This window comes from Stegostoma tigrinum, unplaced genomic scaffold (genome assembly GCF_030684315.1).
Source record: "Stegostoma tigrinum isolate sSteTig4 unplaced genomic scaffold, sSteTig4.hap1 scaffold_130, whole genome shotgun sequence".
Lineage (NCBI taxonomy): Eukaryota > Metazoa > Chordata > Chondrichthyes > Orectolobiformes > Stegostomatidae > Stegostoma > Stegostoma tigrinum.
Genome location: NW_026728078.1, coordinates 638,610 through 653,127, shown reverse-complemented (window position 1 = coordinate 653,127; position 14,518 = coordinate 638,610). Strand labels below are relative to the sequence as shown.

Here is a 14,518-nt window from a genome sequence, read left to right as displayed (position 1 = left end):
GGAGGGCCGAAGGGCCTGTTCCTGTGCTGTAATTTTCTTTGTTCTCTTTATTTGTACTCTTGCCTTTCTCATACCTTTTCTAGCTGAAAAAAACTCATGCAATTTTTTTCCATATTACCCTCATTAATATTGCCCTCAAATTTCATCATCTTCCCCCTTATTGCCTTTTTACATGTCCGCCGCGAGTTTTCGAAAGGCTTCCCAATCCACTGGCTTCCCACTAACCACAACACATTTTATGCTTTTTCTTTTGCTTTCATCCTGTCCCTGACTTATCTTGTTAGCCGTGGTTGCTGATCCTTTCCTGATCTCAACTCCACTCTCCTGCCTGCTCCCCATGGCCCTTTCTCCCTATTTTTCATCAGAAACATATCTATTTCTTTCTTGAATCGGTCGATTGGTGCTGCCTCCATTGCATTCAGGGGCAATGAATTCCACAGATTCACAACTCTCTCCTCATCTCCATTTTGAACATTCCATCTCTCACTCGATAGCTACAGCTTCTTGTTTGAGACTGTCCCACAATGGCGAACATGTGCTCAATGCCCATCTTTTCAATCCCCTTTACTATTTTATATACCTCAATCAGAACCACCCCCTCACTCTCTCGAACACCAGCAAGTACAGGCACAAGCTACTCAGCAACTTCTCATATGACAGCCCTTTCATCCCGGGAATCAATCAGTCCAACCTCCTCTGAACTGCCTCCAGTGCAGATGTATCCATCCTCAGTAAGGGGATCAAAACTGGACACAATACTTTGGTCTCACCAACACCCAATGTGTTCGGAAAAACACTGTGTTACTTTAATGATCCAGTCCTTTGGTGATAAATGCCAGAGTTCCATCTGCCTTTCTTATGCTATGCTCTTCCTGCGTACCCACTTTCAGCTACAAAGACAGCCAGACAACTCTGCACTGACACACTTTGAACCTTCCCTCCATTTAAATAAAAATTCGCCCTTTTTTTCATGGACAAAATAGGCAAGCCTTGTGCTTATGCACATTAACCACCTGCCAGATTCTGGTCCATTCTCCTCGCCTGTCAATATTCAGCTGTCTCTGTTTTATTTCACATCACAGGCTGTTTTCCCATCTCTTTCAGAATCATCCACGCATTCTGTTATGTTACATTTTGTCTCTGCTTACATATCATTTGTATATGTTACAAATAGTTCAGGTCAGAGACATGAACCCCGCAGCAACCCACCAGTAACAATTCACCATCCAGGCAAAGACTCATTTATCCTGACACTCAGCTTTCTGTCAGTTAGCCAGCCCTTTATTCAAACCAATATTCTACCCTTAATCCCCTTGGATCTAACCTTCTGGTTCACTTTTTTATGCAGCAACTGGTCAAATTCTTTCTGGAAATCTCGATATGCCACATCCCTCGGATCCCTGTAGAAGATCCTCAATTCTGCCACCTCATCAGCTCCTGACTTCATTACAGCTTTTGTTCAAACATGGTCAAAAGAGTTGAATTCCCGAGGTGAGCTAAGGATGGCTACATTTGACCGAGTGTGGCATCAAAGAGCGCTCGCATAACTGGAGCTGGTGGGAATCCAGCAGAAACTCACCACTGGTTGGAATAATATCTGTACAGAGGACGATATTTTTTCATTCTTGAATCGGAAAGAGGTAATTGCTGGTTAGACCAGCTTTTATTGCCCATCCCAAATTGCCCAACTGATATTTGGAGTTCCATGTAGGCCACAGCAGGCCACGCAGTTTCCTTCCCTAAAGAACATAAGTGAATCAGATGGGGTTTTCCGACAATTGGCAATGGATTTACGATCATCATTAGATGCTTAATTCCAGATTTTCATTGAATTTAAATTCCATTATGTGCCATGGTGGAATTTGAACCAGGTCCTCAGAACATTACCTGAGTGTTTGGATTAATAGTCTAGTCATAATACCATTAGGTCATCGCCTCTCATGATTGGCATTTTGGTTGTTAGAGGTCACCTGCAGGAGGTCCTGAGGGTACAGTCCGAAGCCTAACCATCTTCAGCTGATTTATCCCATCATCTCTCCATCATAAGCTCAGAAGTGGGGATGTTCACCAGGGATAGCAGAATATTCAGCATCATTCACCACTCCTCAGATACTGAATCTGTCCATGTCCAAATGCAACAAGGCCAGAACGATGTCTCGGCTTGGGCTGGTAATTGGCAAGTCGCATTTATACTGCACAAATACCAGGTAATGACCATCTCCAGGAAGAGAAAATCCATAAATTGTCCCTTGACATTCAAAGGTGTCACCATCACTGAATTGTCCGCTATCAAAATCCCGGGTTTTACCACTGAACAGAAATTCAACTGGACTTCCTATTTAAATGCAGTGGCTACTAGAGCAGGCCCAAAGCTCCGATTACTGCATCAAGTGACTCACCTCCTGATTCCCCAAGCCTGTCCACCAGCTACATGGAACAAGTCAGAAGAATGGTGGAATAATCCCCACTTGCCTAGATGGGTGCAGCTGCGAAAGCACTCAAGAAGTTCGACACCATCCAGGAAAAAGCAGCCTCCTCCCTGCAGTGCTCAATAGCAGCAGTGTGCACCATCTATGAGATGCACTGAGAAATCTGCAAAAGATCCTGAGACAGGACTTTCCAAACCTATGACAAATTTCATCCACAAGGGCAAGCGTAACAGATATATGGGAACAGCACCACCTACAACACCCTGTCTAAGCCACTCACCATCTCAACTTGGAAATATATTGCTGTTCTTTCACTACCACTGGGTCAAAGTCCTGGAAATTCTCCCCTGACTGACTGAGTCTACCTACAGCACATGGGCTACATTGATTCACCAATTACAAGGGTAACTAAGGATGGGAAGTAAATGCTGGCCCAGTTAGCGATGCCAATGGCCCAGAAACAAATAACAATTAAGTATCACCTATCTCCTCCTAATTCCAGTTTCTCATGCAGCACCATTCTGATTATTCTATAAAACCTGGTCTTTCTGTGGCAATGCTCAAAGCTACACACAGTACTCATTTGTGATCAAATCACATTCTGCACAATATTAAGAGCCATCACTGGCTGATGAGTATGATTGCCCAGCTTGGAAATTCCATATCACAGGTCATGAGCTCTGTGCGGGTTGATTAGCCTCAACTAGAGCCACATATCTGACCACATGTTTAGGAGGTCTTTCAGTGTGATGGAAGTGGTCTTGGCCTTGAGAACACCAGCATTCCTTTCTCCAGTTCCTTTCCCACACTTCAACTTCTTGTCTGGTGATGTTGAAGAATTATGTGCCTTCATACAGGAGATTCACCAAGTTGGTTTCTTCTGAATGGGGATATCCCATACTTTGACCTCGATGTAGTATTTCTTGAAGGAACATTTCAAGGTCTTTGAAATGCTTCCTTTTACTTCTTGATCAGATGCCTTCCTTGAGTTGGCAAAAATTTACTTTGGTAGTCATAACTTAGGCATCCCAAGTACATGGCCAGCCCAATGGGGTTTGTTTCAAATCATCATGGCGTCAATGCTGATGCTAGGAGGTTTTTCCTCCTAGCTGATGTGGAGAATCCATGACAAAACTGTGCTGAAAGGGTCTTGAAGTGGCAGCTCTATGTTATCCAGGTTTCACAGTCATATAGAAGAGGCTGAACGATGCAAGCCTTGAACTCAAGGATCTTGCGATCAGCACAGATGTCACAATTGTGCATTCTCATCCTCTGGAGTCCAAAGGTGCCACTCGCAGATTGGACGTAATGTTAGAATCTCTGTATCGATGTCAGCCTTAAAAGAGAGAGAGCGTCCCATCTAAGGGAAATGTTCTACATTTGGGAGGATTTCTCTATTAATTTTGATGAAAAGATGGGCCACAACTTGACAGATTGGTAAAGGATTTGAGTCATCTTGAGGTTCGAACACAGAACATAACAGCCCAGTACAGGCCCTTTCGGCCTTGATGTTGTGAAACCAACCTGAAGCCCATCAAAACTACACTATTCCATTATCATCCATATGTTTATCCAACGACCATTTAAATGCCCTTCAAGTTGGCATGTCTACTACTGTTGCAGGCAGGGCATTCCATGCCGTTACTACTCTCTGAGTAAAGAACCTACCTCTGGCTTCTGTCCTATATCTATCACCCCTCAATTTAAAGCTATGCCCCACCGTGTCAAACATGGCCATCCGAGCCAAACGACTCTCACTGTCCACCCTATCTCATGCTCTGATCATCTTGTATGGTTCTATTAAGTCGCCTCTTAATCTTCTTCTCTCGAACGAAAACAGCCTCAAGTCCCTCAGCCTTTCCTCATAACGCCTTCCCTCCATACCAGGCAACATCCTGGTAAATCTCCTCTGCACCCTTTCCAACGCTTCCACATCCTTCCTATGATGCGGCGACCAGAACTGTACGTAATACTCCGAGTGCGGCTGCACCAGAGTTTTGTACAGCTGCAACATGCCCTCATGGCTCCGAAACTCAATCCCTCTACCAATGAAGCCTAACACACGGTATGCCTTCCTAACAACCCCATCAACCTGGGTGGCAAATTTAAGGTTGAGGCTAATTCTTCAGTATACTTCTGCAAAGGCCTTAAGGGAGATTTGAAGACTTCTGCGAGCGGAAATGACGTTGTGAACCACATACTGAAGCTCCATAAGCGAGGTCAGTGTCATTTTCTTCGGTGATTTTAACTGGTTGAGGTGAAAAGGTTTTCCATCCATCCTGTCCAGGCCACTGAGAAGCTTGTTCTTGATGAGATTAAGAATGGTGGTGACAAAGCTGGAGAAAAGAGTGGGCGTGAGCCTCAACTTGACCTCAAAGAGCTTCTGCACAACATTGTATTTCTGGTATTGAAGCCTGATTTAAGCTGTTGGCCTTTTATCATTTTAGCAAACTACTTCAACTTTGAGGGCAGATTGTATTTAAATGGTTAAATCCCTAAGTTTCCACAGATCAGAATAATTCTATCAAGTGGAACAATGTATTACTCACTGAAGTGCAGTACTCCACCATTGGGTAATGTAACTTGTGCCCCTTGGATGTGTGTCCCGAAAAGAAACAGCTTCGGCAGATGTCATAATTTAAGTGTTTTCGGCTGCGGCACCTATTAAGGAAGAACAAGAAGTAAGAGAAATGTTCATTTTTGTTTGGATATTTTTAACCATCCAAGGAATGCAAGTTAAGTAGTTAAATTATGTATTTTTTTTATTTTGAAGAAACGGCAAAATTGTGTGGGGAGAAGCAAATGCTAGGTCAGTCGAGGAAAACTGTCCCAACTCCCCCAGTCAATTTTCATAATGGGATATCCCATCCCTGGAATTATTTAAATTGCTTCTGCGCTGCAACGTTCCCATAGTATGGAAGGTTTTCATCTGCCACGGTGGCATAAACCTATTTAGAAGTAACCTTGCCAGAATCTTCCTGGAAAAGGTAAATCTGACGAGCAGCGATTGTAACATGTGAAGCTGTAAAGGCAACACTGAAGGAGGAGGACACACATTTTCAGCTCAGACAGCAGAAGGGAAGTACTCCAGGGAAAGAGAAGAAATAGCGAAGAAATAAACTGCAATAATGGCTGAGTCACAGTGGTATAGTGGCAATATCATTGAGCTAAATGCTCTGGAGAATGTAGGTTCATGTTCCAACACTGTAGCTGGTCAAATTTACATTTCATTAAAAAATACTCAGAACTAAAAGTTATTTCCAGCAACACTATCATGAAACTATCAACAAATGTTGGTAAAAACCCATCCGATTCACTCATGTCCTTTCGGGGAGTATTCGATCATCCTTACACCACTACATGTGGCTGCAGAGCCACAGCAATGTAGGTAGCTCTGAACCACCCTCCCAGCCATCCACTCAGTTCAACGGCAATTAGTGAAGGACAACAAATGATAACTTCACCAGTGATAGCCAAATCCCTTGCAAGAATGGAAAATGTTCTCATGAAATGGAAGGACTTGATCAATGTAGTGTGAAATTATCAACAGATGAATGGATAGAACTGCATACAGAATGTAGGTCATCAATACGATGAGATGGTGCAAAACAGAGGATATTGCCTTCAGGATTCCTGTCATGAAGCCAAACTCTGAGACTCAGCAAGCACTCAAATGTGTGAGCAGAAACTAAATAGCCATGAAAACCAACATAAAAGTACAAACAGCAGGCTCTTAAAATTTTTGGAGATATGCAAAGCAATATTAAATTATGCACTGAAGTGGTTAAGTTCAGTTAATCCTCTTGTAAATAGCACTGCTAACAGGAAACTCACTGTCAATTACAGATTAGTCCAGAATTTTCAAGGCAATAGATAAAGTGAAGCAGAATACCAGTTTCCGTGAGGAACAAACATAATTTGGAAGTTAAAGGGATGAAAGGAATTACTTTTCTGAACAACATTCGGAAGAAACACAGACAGACGGTTGATTGAGAAGATGAAACATGAGAAGATGGTAAGGAAAGAAATAGATTTGGAAGCAACAGTGTGGTAGAATTGTGGAAGTTCACTGGCCTCACGCAACATCAGGAACCAATACATTTGATCTTTATAGAACAGAATGTCAGAGAAGGGGGGCTCTCTTCCCAAATGGTCAAGCTGACAAAATGTAGGAAAAAGGCTGCCTTCCTCTTGGTGCTTCTCACTGGATGAACACGCGAGGAAAGTTGTGCTTTTTGGTTGCGGACCTATTGGTGGTTGGTTCATTCATATCAGGCAGATTCTCCAACAGCGGGTGAAGGTGTGGTCACAGTCTTCGCTCGGGGCAACTGAATCTATTCCTCTTCTTTGTTCTTTCATGCAAGTTTTGTGTTTGGATTCCTGATTGTGGCTACAAAATCTCCTATCTGTCCCTCGAACTGTCAAGTCTGCGATCACTCACGTCCTGTTTACCTCACCCTTTTCCGCCGTGTCCCAGAGCCAATTACACTTTACTTTAAAGTAATTTTAAGTCCAAATCACAGTAAAAGGAAGCCATTTGGTCCATCATGTTTGAACTAGATCTCCAAATACATATCACAAATTAGTGCCTTTTCCTTAACCTGCACATTATTTCTCTTTAATTAATCAACTAGTGCTTTCTTGCATCTTTTACTGAAACTGCCTCCTCTAGGTAATGCATTCTATAGACTGTGATAAAGCTATTTCTTACACTGCAGTTACTTCTTTAGTCAATCACTTCAAACCTCTGCATCTTATTCTCAATTCTGTCACAAGTAGCAAAGTCTTCCCCTCGTCTACTCTGACCAGACCTCAAATGATTTTGCAAGATTCAAAATAATCTCTTCTAAGTCTCAGCATCTTCGAGGAAAGCTGTCCCAATTCCTCTAATCAATTTTCATAATGAGATATCTCAACCCTGGAATCGTTATTGTAAATTGGTCCTGCTCTGTCTCTCTCCAACATTTTCACAAAGTTCCCTTCGCACGGAAGGTTTTCATTTGCCATGGTGGTATAAACCTATTCAGAAGTAACCTTGCCAGAATCTTCCCAGCAATGCAAAGGCTGGTGATCTCATGGTTCTTTGAGCAATCTGACATTTCTCCTTCAGTTTTGTACAAGATATGGCATCTTAAAGATTCTGTGAAATCCTGCCCTGTTCCTCATAGTCCATGAAAAGCTAACAGATCTTGGCCTTCAGAGTTAGGCCACCATTCCTCAAGCTTCAGATGGAATTCAATTGACTCCGGGTCGCTGTTGCTCTTGATTTAGTTACGGCAGTCATAGTTTCATCCACAGTTGGGCTCTCACTCCAGTTCTTCTCAGACAGAGAGTTGTTTGATCAGATCAATGGCAGTAACACGCACCTTCTCCAAGATGGCCAATCGTAGAAATGTAGGAGAATAGTTCACCAAAAAGGTTCAATTTACCCCTTAGAAATCCTGTCCAAATCTGCAATTTAATTTACTAGTTGTGGACAAGAAGTTTTATCGATCATTTAGCAACAACACAGCAATCACTTTCATAGGATGCACACACACTGATTACAGGACTAATAAAAAGGCCTTTCTGTAAATTCCCAATAATTGCAAATTACAGAACCAACCGGAAGTCGAGTCACAATCCGTTCTGAGCCACAGTGTCTGTGATCAATGCAACTGCGAACAAAATACCAAAAGCATGCAGCACTCACCTCTCACAAAAAATTAAGGTAAAAAAGTTGATACTTAATTTGTCCTAATTACTTCTCTGGTCCATGAATTTGTTCGGGTTTTGTGATGATCTCAGTTGTGTTGTTGACTGATAGAGTTTCTAATAGAACATCTAAAGTAAAAGCTTTCTTTAAAAACTAACTCCCTCTAACTTTCTGCTGGTTTGCACATCTCACCTGAAACCTACGAGTGGGTACTCTTTGCAGATGTTACACTTAGCCTGATGTTTTGCAGTTTCAGCAGCTGCCACACGGTGTCGAACAGGCAGCCACACCATGGACTGAGGCTCCAATCTCATCCACTCTACAAAGTGTTTAACATCAATCTCTGGTTTGTTCTGGCCCTAGAAGAAAATAAAAGATCAGCTGCATGATTAATTATGTCAAGTTTACATCCGCTATCCTCAGACATATCTAATACACTATCATTGGGGTTTCTGACATTGTTTTTATTAAATTAATGATTAAAAACATTGACTACTTGTCAACATGATAGCCTTGGATTAGTGGTGGTACATGTTGGCCTCTGGAACTAATTCAAACCGAAAATGAGCACAAAATTCATACTGGCAAGTAGACCCGCTTGACCTTCTGAAGTGGCGCAGAGCACACTTACATGTTGGAAGCAACTGCGGACACTTGGTTCAATGTTGCTGCCTCCAAATGAAGGTACCTCACCCAGCTGCCGAGGGATCTGGACTGCATTGTGAAGCAAAAGGCTCAGGCTTTGTTGGTCACATAATTCTGTGGGTTCAGCTCCTTGTTTGAAGAGGTCTGCAAAAGTTATCCATAAGAAAAAACTTGATATTCCGAAACTTAAGGGAGGTAGTTAAGAGTTCAATACATCCAATATATCTTCCTCAATTGCCTTGCTTTGTAAATTATCTTAAAACATTATTTTATGATCTTGATTGGCTATTTGCAAACAACTGTGGAAACAAAAACTTCTGTTTCTTGGCACCAATGGACAATGTATGTTGTATGATTCTCCAAGGAAGTCATTTCTTTCTTGATTGTAAATCTCAAACCTCTCTAATATCTCCTCGTTCTTTTCACAGAGATAATCTTTGTGTGGACCTGGAAAACATGGGCACTGTCCTCAATGAATATTTTGTGTCAATCTTTACAATGGAAAAGGACACTGCAAGTATTGATATCAGGGCAGAGGACCTAGGAACATCAGAAGTTTAGACATCGGAAGATGCAGCTGGTTCAGCAAATTTAAAAGTGGATACATCTACAGGCCGAACTGAAATGTATACCAGCGAGCAAGGGAAGTGAGGGAGGAGATATTTGGGCCCCTGTCAGCAATTTTCAAACCCTTGTCAATCACACGTGAAGTCATGAAGGACGATGAACATTGTCCTACGATGAACAAATGGAGAGAGGAACAGACCAGGAAATTAAAGGCCAGTCAGAATAATCTCAGCACTGGAGAAGCTATAAAGAGGCATTCTTAGGGGTAGAATGTACTTGCATGAACTAATCAGGGATAGTCAGTATGGATTTGTTAAGGTGAGGTCACGTTTCAGAAATTTGATCCTTTTTTGAGGAGATGTTGGAGTGTTGATGAGCTTATGCATTTGATGTGGACTTAGTAAAGCCCCCCTTGGCAGACTGATCAAGAAAGCAACAGTCAACGGGATCAAAGGCAAAGAGGCACGCTGGAGCCAAAACTGGCTGAGGCAGAGAGCACAGGGTGATTGATGGTCGAGGGATATCTATTTGACAGGATGTTTGCTTTGAGTGGGGTTGTGCAGGGCTTGCCACAAGGACCCTTGAAATTTGTCAACGAGATTCATCATTTTGGCTTAAACACAGTGTGTATGACCCCGTGTTGCTAGCGAATGACTAATTTAGTGAGGAGGATATCGACGGAATGGTCATGTAAATAACAGCCATGGGATCAAAGGCAAAGTGGTACACTGGACCCAAAATTGGTTGACAGACAGAAAGAATAAACTTCAGGAGGAGATCAGCACACTGGTCAGCTGGACACAGCAATTGGAACTCAACCAGGAAAAGTGTGAGCTAACGAACTCGGGAGGGCTAACAAGGCAAGGGATCACACTATGAAGGGTGTGATCCTGGACATTACTGAAAAAACCAAGATGCTGCCTGGGCTGGGGGTTCTCATGGAATCATAGAGTACAGAAGAGGTCCTACGGCCCACTAAGGCTGTACCTCTAAAAACACACTGCGACATATACTAGTCCCATTTTTACACACTAGACCATTCTCAAAAATATTATGCCATTACAAGTGCTCATCCAAGTACTTTTCAAAGGGTGTGAGGTTTCCTGTTTCAACTTCCCTCCCAGGCAATGCATTCCAGACCTTTGCCACACTCTGGATGAAAACGATTTTCCTCAAACCTCCGCTAAATTTCCCGTGTTTCTCTTTAACATTATGCCCTACCGTTATTGATGATTTAACTAAGGGGAACAATGCTTTCTACTCAACCTATCTTTACCTCTCATAATCTTATATGCCTCTATCAGGACCTCCACTCAACCCCGAAAACTTCTCTGCTTCACAGAAAATAATCTGAATTTTTCCAGCCTTTCTTCACAGCTAAAATGCTCCAACATATGCAACATCCTTTTCATTCCCTCCAGTGCAATCACATCCTTCCTGATGGGTGGTGACCAAAATGCCACACACAACTCCAGCTGTGGCCTAACCAAACTTTTAAACAGCACAAAGTGACCTCCCCACTCTTACCATCTGATAAAGGGAGATGTCCCATATGTCTTTGTAACAACCCTTACTAGCCTGACCTGACCCCTTCAGGAATTTATGAACTAGCACCCTAGGATCCCTTTTCTCCTCTCAGCTTCCCAGTGTCCTGCTATGCATTAGATTTAGACTTAGGTTTTATTATCACACATATTCAATACAGGGTACAGGAGTGCAATGCCACCTCAGACGGTGCCATCTCAGGTACAAAGTACCTCGGTACGAAATTTCAGTTGCAAATGTAGAAAATTTATCCATCCTTCTTTACTCAGTCGCAGGGGAGTGGAACGCAAAGCCGGAGAGGGTAGTGGAGTCGGCCTCATTAGGGGCATTTAATCGGCCATTAGACAAGTACATGGATGACAGTATAAGGTAGTGGTGGAGGTGAGACAGACCTTGGGATGAGGGTAATAGTTCGGGACAACATCGTGGGCCGAAGGGCCTGTACTGAGCTGTACCGTTCCATGCTCTATGTTATAAAAATAATTGAATACGTTAAAAAGTTCAGCACTACAGTCTTCTTAGTATAACAGTAGAAAAATAAAAACAAAAGTTTAAAAAGTCAAACATTACAGTCCTTTCTTAAGCCACGAGTTTTCAGACACTCTGACCGAGGCTTCCCCCATGACGGTTCGTATTCCCCTGCGCTGGGCTAAGGCCCGCCCATCCTTGCCGGTGGACTTCACTGCTGACTGCCGTTGCTGACCTCCATCGGGCACGACAGGCTTTGCCACATTAAGTACTCTCTTATCTTAATCCTTCTTCAGGCTATATCAATCTGCCACTGACCTGCCCATCTGACCGATGCCAAGATTGAAGCAGACAAGGGGAACTGGTAAAGGTTTTTAAGATTTTGAAGGGCATAGAAAGGATAACTGGAAGCTGCTTTTTCCATTCGTAGACATGTCAATACACAGGGGGCATAGATTGAAGTTCACAGGTAGAAAGCTAAGAGGGGAGTTGAGGAGAACCTATTTTCCCAGTGTGGTGGGAGTCCTGAGCTCACTGACTGAAAGTGTGGCTGATTCAGAAAGTGTCTGAATATTTAAGTATTTAGATATTCACTTGTGTTGCCGTAGGCTCCAGGGCTATGAGCCAAAGTGAGTTCGATGCAGACAGATCTTTGTTGAGCAGTGCAGGAACTACGGACCGCATGGCCTCCTCCTGTGCAAAAAACATCCATGAGACTATAATTACACAGCTTTTCTTTGAGGCATTTCTCCACTTGACTGATTCTTTGTAAATGCAAGGCCGATAAAATAAATCCTTTTCTTAAAAGCTTCCATCTCACTGAGAAAGCTTCAGGCCAATTTGATAATCTGCTCTCAAAAATCTGCTCATGTTTTGATAGTTATGACAAATTCTACTATCAGGGCTGACACAATCCACAACATTCTAAATCAATCAATAATATTCCAGAAAGATGATCATTTGCCTATCCGACCAATTTTAACTGTTGCTTTAAAAAATAGAGAAATAAATCTGGATCTGTCAAAAACTAATCAGTTCTTCCTTGGACCATACCCGTACGTACCAGCTTTCAATGAAATATGCCCATTAGTTTGTGAGATACATTGCTGACCAACAGAACAACAAATGGGCAAAAACATTACCTCACATTCAGTGTTATCACTTCTGCAAGTGAGCAGTAGAGTCATACAGCACTTCCAAATCTTTTTCCCAGTGCGAATGATGAAAACATTATTGGTCACAAAAACAGCCGCTAAGGTTAGTGCCTTTGAGAAACAATAGCATCATACATATGTAGCGCATCATTTATCTTGCAGGAATGCACTGTGCACATTCTGCACAGACCAAGTTATGACTTAACACTCATGTGGCAGTGACTAAATACAGAAATATACTAATACAGCAAACCTTTTGTTAAACAGCACCTGCGGTACCAGGAATGAGCTGAATAATCAAAAATTCCAGTTGATCAATAGGTCCACACACGCAAAAAACACACACTCAATAATAGGAACATAATGCATGGGATATACACATTGTATCAGTGATAATGGGAACTGCAGATGCTGGAGAATCCAAGATCATAAAATCTGAGGCTGGATGAACACAGCAGGCCCAGCAGCATCTCAGGAGAACAAAAGCTGACGTTTCGGGCCTAGACCCTTCATCAGATGAAGGGTCTAGGCCCGAAACGTCAGCTTTTGTGCTCCTGAGATGCTGCTGGGCCTGCTGTGTTCATCCAGCCTCACATTTTATTATCTGGGATATACACATCACTGTTCTCCCTCATTTACAGCATAAATGACTTCAGTAATGAGGCAACTTTGCCTCAATTAAAACTTACTGGCAGAGTGCCTTTTCACTTGCATCCTCACCATACATCACAAGATGATGAGAATACAGTAAACATCTGGTGTATAATTTTTGTCAGTTTATTGAGTGTGCTAGTTTGTTGAACAAAGTTTACATACAGTTAAATCTACAGTTTACATGTGTATCAGCAATGATAGATTTAGTACTGACACTTGTATTTTTCCTCCAGATGACCCTTGTAGAGTCACGTCAAGCCAATTTTCAAAGAAAGCACTCTGATTCTTCCACTCATACTTCTGGAAAAGGAAGTTGCAGAACGTCACTGACTGACTTTACTTATTTGAATACAGCGTAAGGTACATAGAACATCGAACAGTACAGGCCCTTCAGCCCACAATGTTGTGCCGAACTTTTACCCTAAACCTCAGGTCTATCTAACTCCACCCCTATCTTATATGACCATCCATATGCCTGTCTAATAGTCACTTAAATGCCCCGAATGAGACCGACTCCGCAACCCACTCCAGCTGAAACAAAGATCTCTTTGAATTGTCATTTGTCACACATGTATTGAATCAAAAAACAAATTTCTCACTTCCATAGATTTCTGTAGCATCTTAATATGATTTGTGAAGATTAATACTTCACCCGATCATTTTATAAATACAACTTTAAACAAAATGCCACTATATGGAACTTGTATGTTGGTATTTGTGCAGATGCCAATTCAGGTTGTGTGATCTGTTTCGATGCAACGAGTGATAAACACTTCGAATAAAATGGTTGAGAGCAGTATATGTGAGATTTAATACCATGCTTTATCTACAGATAACTCATCTGCAGGTAGTTATTCATGAGACTCAACTGACATCATGTCTCAGGGGAGCTTGTGACCTCTGGGTTAGGTGTTGTTTGACCATTGCCTACTGGTCACTGGTTGAGAGGAAAGAGAACTACTAGCTGCTATCCATTTTCAACAAGTGATCATGATAATCTACCTGCGTTTCAACGTCCCATCAACATGCAAGAATTGTTGCTCGAAGAGGCTTCTGTGTAACAAACAGGAGCAGAATCAAGATCAACCTTGCTTTCCCTATCTGAACAAGCTGCCAACACCAGAAATATGGGACCGTCTTAATCATTCTTATACAATTAACTTTTACAATAGACAACAGGTGCAGAAGTAGGCCATTCGGCCCTTCGAGCCAGCACCACCATTCATTATAATCATGGTTGATCATCCACAATCAGTATCCTGTCCCTGCCTTATCCCCATAACCCTCAATTCCACTGTCTTTAAGAGCTCTATCCATCTCTTTCTTGAAACTATCCAGAGACTTGGCCTCCACTGCCTTCT

The 14,518-nt window shown here is 42.3% G+C and overlaps 1 protein-coding gene across 1 annotated transcript in view; it reads right to left on the bottom strand.

Annotated features, from left to right (window-relative positions):
* Positions 1-14,518, bottom strand: part of LOC132207714 (utrophin-like) — a 114,422-nt gene that overhangs the window by 18,053 nt on the left and 81,851 nt on the right. Inside the window, exons 2-3 of the mRNA XM_059643607.1 lie at positions 8,756-8,913; positions 8,317-8,483 (exon numbers count right to left, since the gene is read on the bottom strand). Coding sequence (XP_059499590.1) covers positions 8,317-8,483; positions 8,756-8,913 — 325 coding nt within the window. The remainder of the gene's footprint in view (positions 1-8,316; positions 8,484-8,755; positions 8,914-14,518) is intronic.